The sequence below is a fragment of the Eleginops maclovinus genome, chromosome 4 (genome assembly GCF_036324505.1).
Source record: "Eleginops maclovinus isolate JMC-PN-2008 ecotype Puerto Natales chromosome 4, JC_Emac_rtc_rv5, whole genome shotgun sequence".
NCBI classification, from domain to species: Eukaryota; Metazoa; Chordata; class Actinopteri; order Perciformes; family Eleginopidae; genus Eleginops; species Eleginops maclovinus.
This window is the reverse complement of record NC_086352.1, coordinates 23,356,436-23,368,504: the sequence shown is the minus strand read 5'-3', so window position 1 is coordinate 23,368,504 and position 12,069 is coordinate 23,356,436. Positions and strand designations below refer to the sequence as shown.

Below are 12,069 nucleotides of genomic sequence, written 5' to 3'. Positions count from 1 at the left end.
TGTACAGCATGAGTCACCCTACCAGCCTGTGATTGGATGGTAGTTTATGGGTGAGGGAGGGGCAAAGAGCCTTAGGGGCCGTCTGTCAATCTCTTCTCTGCTCCATTCACATATTCATCTGCATGCACCGTCATAGAGAGAGACAGAAGAAGTGAGCGAGAGCCTCTCATTCATAAAAAAAAAAGAGAAAAGTTCATTCATAAAAGCTGCACAATTCTGCTGCACCTCAGAAAGAAAAATACAGAGGGAAGGAAAGTTGATGTACAGGTGGAGCAGAGCTGGAAGTGTATGGGTCATGATGATGGGACGGTACTCGGCATGACTACAGCGGAGCAGACTGGACTTTAGACTACACAGGACATCCCTAGTCTGGTGAGTTAAATCTTCCGTAACGTACAGTGTTAACCGGGGACACAGAACGCCAGCAGCTAAAAACCTTCTCAACCAAAATGATCAACCTAAAGCCTTTTATGACTCTGTTTTCTGCTAATCAAATCTTTATTATCAGGTCAATCCTATGTGTGCTATTCTTCTGTAAGGATTTTTTATCTAATTCTTGGCAGGATTTCCCCTTTTTACCTCTATTTTGTCCTAGTGCTCTCTATTTTCCAGCTTCCTGAGTATGAGAGAGCAAAGATTACCCAGGTTCAAATCACAGAAAGAACTTTTACCAGGTAGCTCCTCACTTTTGTCACTAAATACATAATCTGTACAATGAGAATCAATGTGCTGCATACCATATTGTCACACTTTCTGATTCATCGTTTACAGGCATGCTGAAGCGCACCAAATACAGTCGTCTGCGCAATGATTCACTGTCGTCTCTCGAGGATCGGCCCCAAAGAATGCTGCCCCTCAAAAGGGACATTTGCTTAGACTCTGACTTTGCCCAAATGAATCCTGGGACGCCTACACACCACGGGCCGTCCACACTGAGGGACTTCATCCCCCGTGTGGCCAACATCCGATTGCAGAGTCCTATTTCCCTGCAGGACCTGAGGGGACAGACAAACAGAGCCCGGGACAGAAACATTGATGACACACCCTTGTCCAGAGCAGAGTGGGGCTCAGGGCCTAACCAGAGATTTTGTATCCAACATTCAGTCAATGTGCCCCTATCGGATGGCCAAAACCGAACTCACTCTGCCCTCAGCTGCATAAAAAGACCAATCACCCTGCATCAGATGGACAGTCTCCCCTGGACCCCCGGCTGTCCTCCCTGCTCACAACACAGAGTCGGTCTGTGCCATACGAAGACTTCCTCTGCAAGAGAGGACTGTACAGCGGTGGGGAAGACTAACAGAGTGGTTCACCATCACATCAAGGTATCTATCACATAAGAAATATTAACAGTGCATGAATACACTCTGCTCTGCACTAACACACATCTTATTGTGTAGAAGACTGCAGGAGTGTGTGGGATGATACTCACCAGACTAATATTCATTTGACTTTAATATGTGTTATATGTAAAATATAATATGATTTGGGTCAAACTTCTCTTTACTGTGCAGTAAAGTGCAGCTAACCTCATGTTGAGGATATAATTGGATGGTTAAGGCAGGTACGCAGTTTATTTCCTTTTAGTGCTAACACAAACACATTCATGTGAACACAGGACACACACACACACACACACACACACACACACACACACACACACACACACACACATAGACGCACTCTGTCTCCCTGTGCTCCATCCACACCATCACACTCACTTTTGTGCGTTCATCCCCTCCCTCTCAGAAAGAGCTTCCTGTGTTGGCAGTAGTGACTCATCCTGGCTTTCTGCTCCTCTCTGGGTCTGGTGTGTGTGTGTGTGTGTGTGTGTGTGTGTGTGTGTGTGTGTGTGTGTGTGTGTGTGTGTGTGTGTGTGTGTGTGTGTGTGTGTGTGTGTGTGTGTGTGTGTGTGTGTGTGTGTGTGTGTGTGTGTGTGTGTGTGTGTGTGTGTGTGTGTGTGTGTGAATGTATCCGGTATCAGCTGAGCCCATGCTGTCCTAGAACCGGAGGTGTGTCCGCATGGGTGATTAGGAGCTGAACACTGATGGAAATGAGAATGGACTGTTTGATTGTCCTTTATAAACAAGCACACACATACATTACACACTCCCACTCACCCACCCCAGCCACACATATACACACACACACATATTGATTTAAGTCTGGTCTTCATCAGTAGATTTACTCATCCTGCCTCCAGCCTATGGCTTCTGCTCTGCTAAAGCTCACAACCAATAGAAGTGGGCCTGGTTAAAGTGTATCCAAGCATGTGGCCTACATTTTGTCTGATTGCATAAACTACATGTCAAGATGTCCCAAATGTGCAGAGTTATAACTTATGAATTAACTACAAATGACAGGCCACTATCATATCTTCACACAGAATACACACAGAGTACATCTGTGTGGTCTTGCTAATGACCTAACATGATGGCAGAGTATTCAGTCCACACCTTGGCCCAGAATGAATTATCTCAAAATATATAAGAAAGATAAGTACAACACTATATACAAACATTAATGATCCTCAGAGGATGAAGTCACTGATCCCCTTGATTTTTTACACACCACAAGGGTAACATTATTTTTTTAGTTAATTTGTGTGTATGTATGAGTATGGATTCTAAACATTTCTCCTCTAGAACAACTAGCATGTCTAAGGTTTCTTTATCCTGTCTTTGGTTGATATCTTAAATATCTTGATATCTTATAAATCATAATATCTTGTCACCTTGTGCCATCATGAGATTTTATGTAAAAGTTCTCCTCAACTATTGGACGTTTTAGCATAAAATGGTTTGACATTTATGTCCCCCTCAGGGTGGATTGTAACTACTTTGGTGACCCCCTTATTTTGTAGCGGCATCATTCATCTGTCCAATACTTTGATTTACGACCAAATCACTGAAACAATAATGAAATTCAGCCTCAGCTGTAGTTGTATTTTGTGATTGTATTTGTTCTAACTTGACAAATGTTAGAATGTTAACGTGATAAATAAGATAGTGAACGTTAAATTAGCTAAACATGAGCATGTTACCATCACTCCTGCGGGTATATTAGCATGCTGATCTTAACATTGAGGCTTTGTCCTGTACGCTTGTTTTTGTTTTTATTTTGTTGAATTCTTATGAATTCAAGAAGAGAGAAAATGCACAACATACCTTTGCTCACTTTGGCTAGATTCTTTCTATTCATTAGTCGACAGTGCAGTCGAAGTGATCCCTAAACCTTTGAAGACTGAATCGGTCTACTGAAAACCATTACAGCATAAATACTGGACCAGATTCAAGGAAAGACATAGTTCTTTGAAAGTGCACCAATAATTATGTGGTGATGCTCCTTAAGCAGTCAGTTAATCAGTCAAACCAAACATGTGCATTGCTTGAGTCATAGTTATAGCACAAAATGAAGTGCAGCCCCGTATCAATTACAGCAGCTCTCTAGGATCACAAAGTAGGACTGGAGAGTAGAGTTTGTACAGCAGACAACAACATTTCCCACTTTACATCTTTTAATGGTACTTAAATTAAGGAGAAATAGGACGGAAGCATTGCCCACATAAGATTTATTTGTGGCTGTCACTAAGTGCATTATTTTACATTGTTATCACTAAGTAACTGTGTGTGTTTTGTTGTGTTTTCCCAGTACATGGGCAGTGTGGAGGTGACCCAGTCCATGAGGACCCTCGACTTTAATACGAGAATGAAAGTCACGCGGTATGAGGTTTCTCCACTACCAAACACACACACACACACACACACACACACACACACACACACACACACACACACACACACACACACACACACACACACACACACACACACACACACACACATTCATACGCCTATATTACAGTTAACTGCTGACACGATTTTGGAGTAACACTATGCGTAAATAAGCAAATAATAAAAAGAAGAGGAAAATATTTTTCAAAATATATTGCGTGGTTTATTTGAAAAAATGTTTCAAAGCGGGAAATCAAATTAAATGTATAATGTTTCATAAACCGGGGCTTTTTCTTCATCATTTAATATTGACATACGTGCAGGATGCCAAAACGCCGAAGGACACAGCTAAGTCTGTTCACAACAACACTGCTGAATGATGTAGCAGAAAATCCAATTAGATGAATTTCCTCCTAATGATCTCTCATAGTTTTATTAAGAGAGAGAGGGACGGGGGTAAATACCATAATCCATTATATACAATTTGCTTTCAAGGCGAACAAGGTAATTCCTGGAATGAAAAGTCTACTTCCTAGATAGTGGGGTGTTACTTTAGAGTGAATACGGTGTTTGTACGGTGGTTTGGCCTCGCTGACCCAAGTGTCAGTTCTCTGGTAGCTAAAGCTTTATCTAAACAGTCAAGGGCTCACTGGTTGTCACTCGGTAAAGGAAGTGCATGTTGCCTGTTCATTTATTTATTCATTATTTATTCAACTTAATGGAGTGTATTTCTGCTTTCACCTAAAAATAATCGTAAATGTAATCCACCATTGACATACCTTACATATTGCTGGGTATCATGTTTATTATTGTAAAATGTAAATCATCAATAACTCATAATATAAACAATGTTAAAATTCCCCGTAAAGCAGTACAAGCAGTGGTAGAAGAAGTACTCAGATCCTTTATTTAAGAAAAAAGTAATAACAATACTGAAGTAAAAGTCTTGAAATTCATTGTATATTTATTATACACTGTAGATGAGCTTCTTGGGAAGAAGTTTTGTTTTTCTCATGTTATCACATGCTAGTCACATGTTAGCCGGTCGCACCAGATAACATATTTACAAAGGTGACTCTGTGTTTCTGTTTGGTATGTCTCTGCGTCTGTGTGTGCACTTGTTTGTGTGTGCGTGTGTCTGTGTGGATGGGTGCAGGGAGGCAATCAGCAGACTGTGTGAGCGGACATCAGCCAAGACAGCAGTGAAAACCAAAAGAGTAAGGCACACACACACACACGTACGCACACATGTATGCACGCACGCACGCGCACACACACACACACACACACACACACACACACACACACACACACACACACACACACACACACACACACACACACACACACACACACACACACACACACACACACACACACACACACACACACACACACAGTGCAATCAACACAGACACAACTAGAATAACAGATTTCTGTCATCATCAGCCTGTCTGCAAGGGACTGTCTGCTCTTCTGGGTCAGATTAACCTACAGTTTTCTGGTAGCAGGATAATCCTCACCGTCTCCACAGACAGTGTGACTCTGATCGCTGCCTCCTCCTTACAGGTGACTGCTTCAACACAAAACTTTCACTTTCTCTTTTTATTAAGGCATAGCTTATTTAAAAACTGTGCCCTGTTGTTTTTCTCTCCTCTTTCTTTGAAGATTGCCCACCACCCTATGCAGGCCATTTCATTTGCCTCAGGGGGAGATCCGGTAAGATCAAGTTTTCAAATCTCTCACATGTACAAACTTGTTTATGAGCAAAAAAAGGAAAAACACACACACACACACACACATGCAGAAAATAATTTGATTTGGCCTGATTAGCGCTTGGTTTGCTACTATTTGTGGAGGATTGAATTATTTCCCATCCTTAACTCTTGAATCTTTGAATCAACTTTTAATTGGTGCTACAATGCAAGTATTTATCAAGACCCTGGAACTGAAATGTTGGACACAATCTTCAAAATGAAAGCTTTTTTATGAAATCCTTACAATTTAAGGATAATCTTAAAGTTTAGAGAGCCTTAAAGGTGTATTTAGAGTACATACTGGATGACTGCAATACAAAAACAGAAGTGAGTACATAGATTTTAAAGCTTGTATTGAAATGATGTTACAAAATATAATGGTTCATGATGACTGATATGAACCTTTCATATGAATTTGATTTTTGGGATGACTAAAATAAAACAAACTAAAATTAAAAGCTTGTATTGATTTGTTTTACAATTCCATGCAACTTCATTGTTTGCAATGTTGCACTAAACTTGTCTTATGTAACATTTTCTGTGATGTGACTCCACTGTAATGTAGACGTTTCCTCCATGTTTCATTATGGTTTCATCATGCTCTATTATTATTATTATTATTATATATTATTGTATATTATAAATAGATTGAATTCAATTGACAGATTATCACGGGATAAAATCTAGGATTATTAGGGTCGATCCCATCTCTGATTGGCTTATAAAGAATAATTCTTTGGAACTTTGGAAATCTTTCTTAAGGCTTTTATCAAAACCGGTATGCACTTTCACCATTTTTACACCTCGCCAAGCCTTTTTCAAACAAATAACTCTTATCTATGTTCCTTCTCTTTCCATCAATGCCCAAATTATTTCCATATTACAGAATGTAGGTCATTCTTCCTAAGTGAAATACAATCAATGCTGCAGTGTTAATGTCTGAACAGAAAGCAGGAAATGACAGTTGTTAGCTGCAGTCTGGGTCAAACCCTGCTTGATAAACTGCTTGAATGACAAAAAAATCAGCTTTTCCTTTTAAAAAAACAGTGAATTCAAAACAGTACACACTGTAATATTTCACTGCCATTTGCATACTGCGACGTTGTGCAGGCCAAAGTTTTAAAGGGAACAGGAAATGCAGTTTCTCTCTCGGAAACACAAGACCAGCGAAGCTATGGAAAGGGTTATAGTTGGCAGTTTAATTAATTAGCTAAAATAATCTTGTAGTGTGCTCTAAGCCTCGGCTCCGTTGGCTAGGACACATAGAAGATATGAAGGCGAATTCTGCCACAGAGGCTTTATGGTGAAACCTATGCAGCTGACTCTGCTCTTGCATTAGTATCAGGGAACCACTGATGGGGAGTGATTTAATTAAACAGAGGAAACATACACATGACCATTAACTGAATACGTCTGCTGTTTTCCAATAATCATATAAAGAACAAATCATGAATCCAAGGGTTGATTACTGATCCAGGTGTAAAGGTTATAAACCATACCTCATAATAGGACATTCAGGAGGTTTATTAGTGACCTTGTGCACATACTGAAAAATACAGCCAATACCTTTAAAGTGAGTTATGTCATTTATGAACCACATTCTTACTGTTACAAATGGAAGGTTTAATTTATGTGCATTAAAAGGAATCCTTTCTTAATTCAATACAGTCAGGGGCTGCTGCAGCTTAACTTCGTCTGAACTAAATGGTGGCTATAATGTTAGCCAATGTTAGCAAACTTGAGACAGACACTGCTGTGGAATTCCTACATTAGAGTTTGACTTCATTATTATTTGATCTACTTGTTCTTATGTATGAATTATTATTATTATTATTATTATTATTATTATTATTATTATTATTATTATTATTATTATTATTATTATTATTATTATTATATGTTTATTTTATCATCTAATGGTTGTCATTTGCAGCCACTGTTTGGAAAACGTCACATAGTCTTGCTTTAGGTCTCACTTATATATTTCTTCTCTTTTTGTTATTATAGGACATGGCAGATTACATTGCTTATGTGGCCAAAGACCTTGTCAATCAAAGAGGTAAGAGATGGTTTATTTCTCTACAATGATAGGCTTAGTTTACATTTGACTCTCTGGCTTCTCTGAAGCTCTTAAGTCTCTCTTTTTACTCCCCTTGTAAGCATGTCACATCCTGGAGTGTCCACAGGGTCGTGCCGGCGAGGTTATCAACAGCATCGGTCAGGCCTTTGAGGCTCGTTTCCGTCAGCTTCTCAGCAACGGGCCATCGCTCCTTCCCAACAATCCAAGGTTATCCTTTTGTCTATTGTAGCTGTATTATCGGTTTGTTTATGTATTTGTTTTGTGAAATGTTTTTGTGTTTTGACCTTGAGGGCCACAACGGGAACGAATCTCAAAACTCAGCTCTACCAATATGCATTACCTTTATGGAGGCTGGGATTTTTTGTGTGTCTATTTAACATGTATACATATGTATGTATACACAGAGAGGACACATGTAAAAATATATAAACTACTGTGGCCCTCATTGTCAAAACACAACAACATTTACAAAACACAAAAAGCTATTCAGAAAAGAAGAAACACATACAATTACAAATAAACAACACCCTGTCTACACTGAATGCAAGTCGGTATCGATGGATTTGAGGGTTGGCCTGTGGTTTTCAAAGATTTTTTGATGCTGTTCACAGACTCGGCATGTCATTATGATGTTACCTTCTGTGTGCAGGTCAGCAGTGAGGGTCTTTTCGACCTGTGCTCCAGAGGACTCCATAACAGACCAGAAGGCCAAGCAGGAAGGTGGAGTCAGCAAGCACTGTGACTACTACAATGTGATCCCAGGAAAGATGCCACCCACTGGTGGGATGGAGGACCTACGCATCACAAGGGAGGAAAATAAACAGGATCCATCAACCATACAGGGGGTAAGAGTTAAACACAAGGATAGTCTACTCATTCCTCAGCACTTTGATCTGAATCAAGTCCTCAGCAGATTAAGTTGTTCATGTTCATGTACTTTATGTTTATCATTATATAAGTGGACAGCATAATTTGTTTTTTATACCAAATTTATTAAACCAAAGACAATTTCTCATTGTAAAAATAAATTGCAGAAGCATTTGAGCTTAAAAGACCTCTAAACCACCACTGCCACACACACACACACACACACACACACACACACACACACACACACACACACACACACACACACACACACACACACACACACACACACACACACACACACACACACACACACACACACACACACACACACAGATCTGTGTAGTGTGTATGACTCATTTATTGCTGTTGCAGGTTTCTTCAGCTCAGCCTGTTTCACTGTATGAGAACTGCTCCATCACAGAAGGAACTCCAGCTCCACCTTCAGGTGAAACTCTGCCAGCCCAAATTATATTATATGACGTATGTGAATGTGTGTAAAGACACACATTGTAACATTGTGCATGAAAAAGTACATTTTATAATTTCTTTACGTTTTTAATTAATTAAATCGTTTAATTAATATATATATATGTTATGTTTCATATCAAGTTCACATCAGCCCATTTCATTCCCCCCATTTAAATTAAATCTGTGTTCTGTGTAATATTAGATTAAACCAAAATTGAAAAAATACAGGCTAGAATGAAAGGATGGGGCCAGCAAGATAGCAGCTCTAGTATCTAGACTGCAGTGGCTCAAACATTCAGACTTAAATTGAAACTCAACCAATTTTAGTCTACGCTTTTCCTGAAAGTATTCACTCAGATTAATATCTAAAGGCATCCATTAAAGCATATCAACTTCCATTTTGTAGCTAAAAAGAAATTCGACTTTAAATTGTTTTAGAAATCTGGAGTTGGGTACTTGATAGAGGTACTACATATGCAGCAGTTATAGTAATCGTAGGCCTAATCGAGTACAAGTAGATATAAAGGAATACCTGTTTTCATCTCACAACATATTTGGTGCAAAATAATTATAAACCATGATATAATCTTTGTTCATAGTTTGTAAAACCAACTTATTCTTGTATGTGTTTGTGTGTTTCCTTTGTTATACTCCATCAGACTCACTGTTATCTGAGGTCGGTGCTAAACAGTGTGCCACTCTCTCTGAGACACGGATCCAGGACCTGATCCTCGAGGAAGGCTGGTTCCACGGCAGGTGGGTAATCAACATGCTCCTCCACTAGTGGATTACAACTTAATGTGTCTGTCTGCTAGCGTATACCTCCCTGTTTCTTTACTAGTAACTCTTCTGTCCTTCATCCCAGGTTAGGTAGAGAGCAGGCGGAGTCTCTTCTCACCTGCAGTGGGGACTTCCTGGTCAGAGAGAGCAGCTCTGCCTCCGGTCAGTATGTCCTCAGCGGGATGGAGGGAGCTACCGTGCGGCACCTGCTGCTGGTGGACCCACACGGACAGGTCAGAGTTGTGATCTTCAAGCACAAAGAAGCATAAGGAAAGGCAAATAGCAACATGGCCTTAATGTTTAACCTTGTTGTCTTTGTGTGAGCAGGTGCGGACCCGTGATCAGGTGTTTTTGAGTGTTGGTCACCTGGTGCGTTTTCACATGGAGAACCAGATGCCCATCATCTCTGGAAACAGTGAGCTGTGTCTGAAGGAGCCAATCCTGCAAAGACACTCACATGCACTTTCATAGACAGTCTCATGCATACATTAGTCGAAGTCAGCAGTTTTGGAGCGGAGGAACATTGGGCCAAAGCCAAAAAAAAGTTTTAACAGCTTTGATCACTTTAAGCAACTTTAAAACATGTGACATCACTTCCCATAATATTTTATTATTTGGTCATTAAAGTATTGTTTGATTTCCTGAACGTATGAGTAAATTATTCACTTGGTGCACACTGTGCCTCGCCCTGTGTTGTGAACAGCCGCTGGTCTGCTGAACATCCTGTCTCTCTCTCTCTCAGGCTGAATCTGCTTGTGTTTACTCAAAGTCTAAGCACAATCACTGGTGTCGGGAGGAAATTACCAGAATGTTGGCAGACTTTCAGAATCTTTTTCTGACATGCTGAACTTGTCTTGTGTTAGTTTTTTTTTAATGTGTTATTGCTTTGTGTTCCCATTTCCCATGCTTGATTTTTCATTTAACTTGTTTGTTCACTCTCAATAAAAACATCTCTCTGTAACCATAATTTACAGAAACAGACTTGCAGTTGAGTTTGAGAAAAGAAGCTAAATATACAAAAGTAATGCAATGCAATAGATCTGCATGTTTCACCACAGTGTGGTGTTAGCAGTAAAGACATCATACAAAAAATACACAGCAACTTCAGGGTAAGAATCTTAACCTGCCTCAGAAGACTTGGTTTTATAAATGGCCTTTCGGATTTTTGGTGGTACTTTGAAAAGACTCATTCACCAGAGCCCACACCTGGTAAAATAATCACTATGGAAATCAAGTTATAAACCTTGGTAGCTTGGTTACATGTAGCCACAAGATGGTGCTCTCAGTCTTAACAAGAACTTATTGCTCTACAGCCAACAGCAAATTATGTTTTTTGGATTAAGCAACTACTCTCTTGGCTAATTTTCTTAAGTTTTAAAACTTAAAAATATGTTTATTTGTTTTTTTAATTCCTCTAGAAAAATGTATGTGTATGGTGACATATACATCTAATCTCAAACCACTGATACAACGACATCCTGCTTTTTGTTGTGTTTTGGTGTTCTAGAAACATATGTGTCAGAAAGAGCAGTGACAATGACTGGAAGTAAACAGCTTATAATAATTGCTGCAACACTTCTCCCTCAGTTTTCAGCAGCCTGTCACTTGCAGATTTTGCTGAAGTAAAAGATGACTGTGTGCTGAAAGTATGCAGCTGACTGTTTTCGGGCTGTGGCCCTCAGAGTCCTCTGAGAGGCTTGGAGGGTCTCGCCCACATTAATCACCCTCAGCGCTGCTTGTTGGGATCAGAGAACCTCTGGCAGCTGATGGGGAAAGGAGCTGCTCTGCAGAACACTGATAGAGTATCTAAGAAAAACTACACTTCAGCCTTTCTGTTCAGATAAGTCAAATGTAATCACAGATCTCACAGAAATTCCCACAATTCCTAGATTTTCGGGAGTCAAAAATTGGCTTATCTGACTAGTTACAAAGAGCAGGAAATGAACATGTCTGACATGTTATCTCTGCTCTTTCCTACACACGTTGTGCACAAGTTAATATGATAATGATATCTCCATCTTATCTGATTGAGTCAGTAAACACACAAACACACACTTAAAGTGTCTCTCCTTTAAACCAAAAGTCAGATAGCTTTCGCGACAGCTATCACAAGTGTGAAATTAAGTGATTCTTTAACCGAGTGAAGGGATTTTCTGCTTCTATTACGCTCCCCTGGATTTTCTCTGAGTCACACTGACCTCGCCCAAAAACAACTCACCAGGGAAAGCAATGACATGGTGTGTGATGCCATTCTTTCAGACCTGTGAGGCCTGCTGATGTTCAAATGCGTCACATCTGTGAAGTCACTGTTTGACCTCCGACCCCTCATTCATGTCAAGCAGCCGGTTACCTGTGTGGTGTTACTGTATGGGCAGATACA

The 12,069-nt window shown here is 39.9% G+C and overlaps 1 protein-coding gene across 4 annotated transcripts; it reads left to right on the top strand.

The window, feature by feature from the left end:
- The first annotated feature begins 130 nt into the window (after positions 1-130).
- Positions 131-10,656, top strand: LOC134863773 (SHC-transforming protein 1-like). 4 transcript variants are annotated; one of them, XM_063882464.1, is made up of 14 exons: positions 131-372; positions 613-674; positions 772-1,325; positions 3,652-3,722; positions 4,891-4,951; positions 5,184-5,303; positions 5,403-5,453; positions 7,499-7,550; positions 7,652-7,778; positions 8,221-8,416; positions 8,814-8,886; positions 9,569-9,665; positions 9,775-9,922; positions 10,017-10,656. In XM_063882464.1, exons 2-14 carry the CDS (start codon positions 623-625, stop codon positions 10,158-10,160), a joined length of 1,746 nt encoding a protein of 581 aa, XP_063738534.1. In that variant the 5' UTR covers positions 131-372; positions 613-622; the 3' UTR covers positions 10,161-10,656. The 4 variants fall into 4 exon arrangements, with proteins under 4 accessions (XP_063738534.1, XP_063738531.1, XP_063738533.1 ...); XM_063882461.1 differs by having other exon boundaries at positions 596-674; XM_063882463.1 differs by having other exon boundaries at positions 564-674.
- Positions 10,657-12,069: the final 1,413 nt, after the last annotated feature.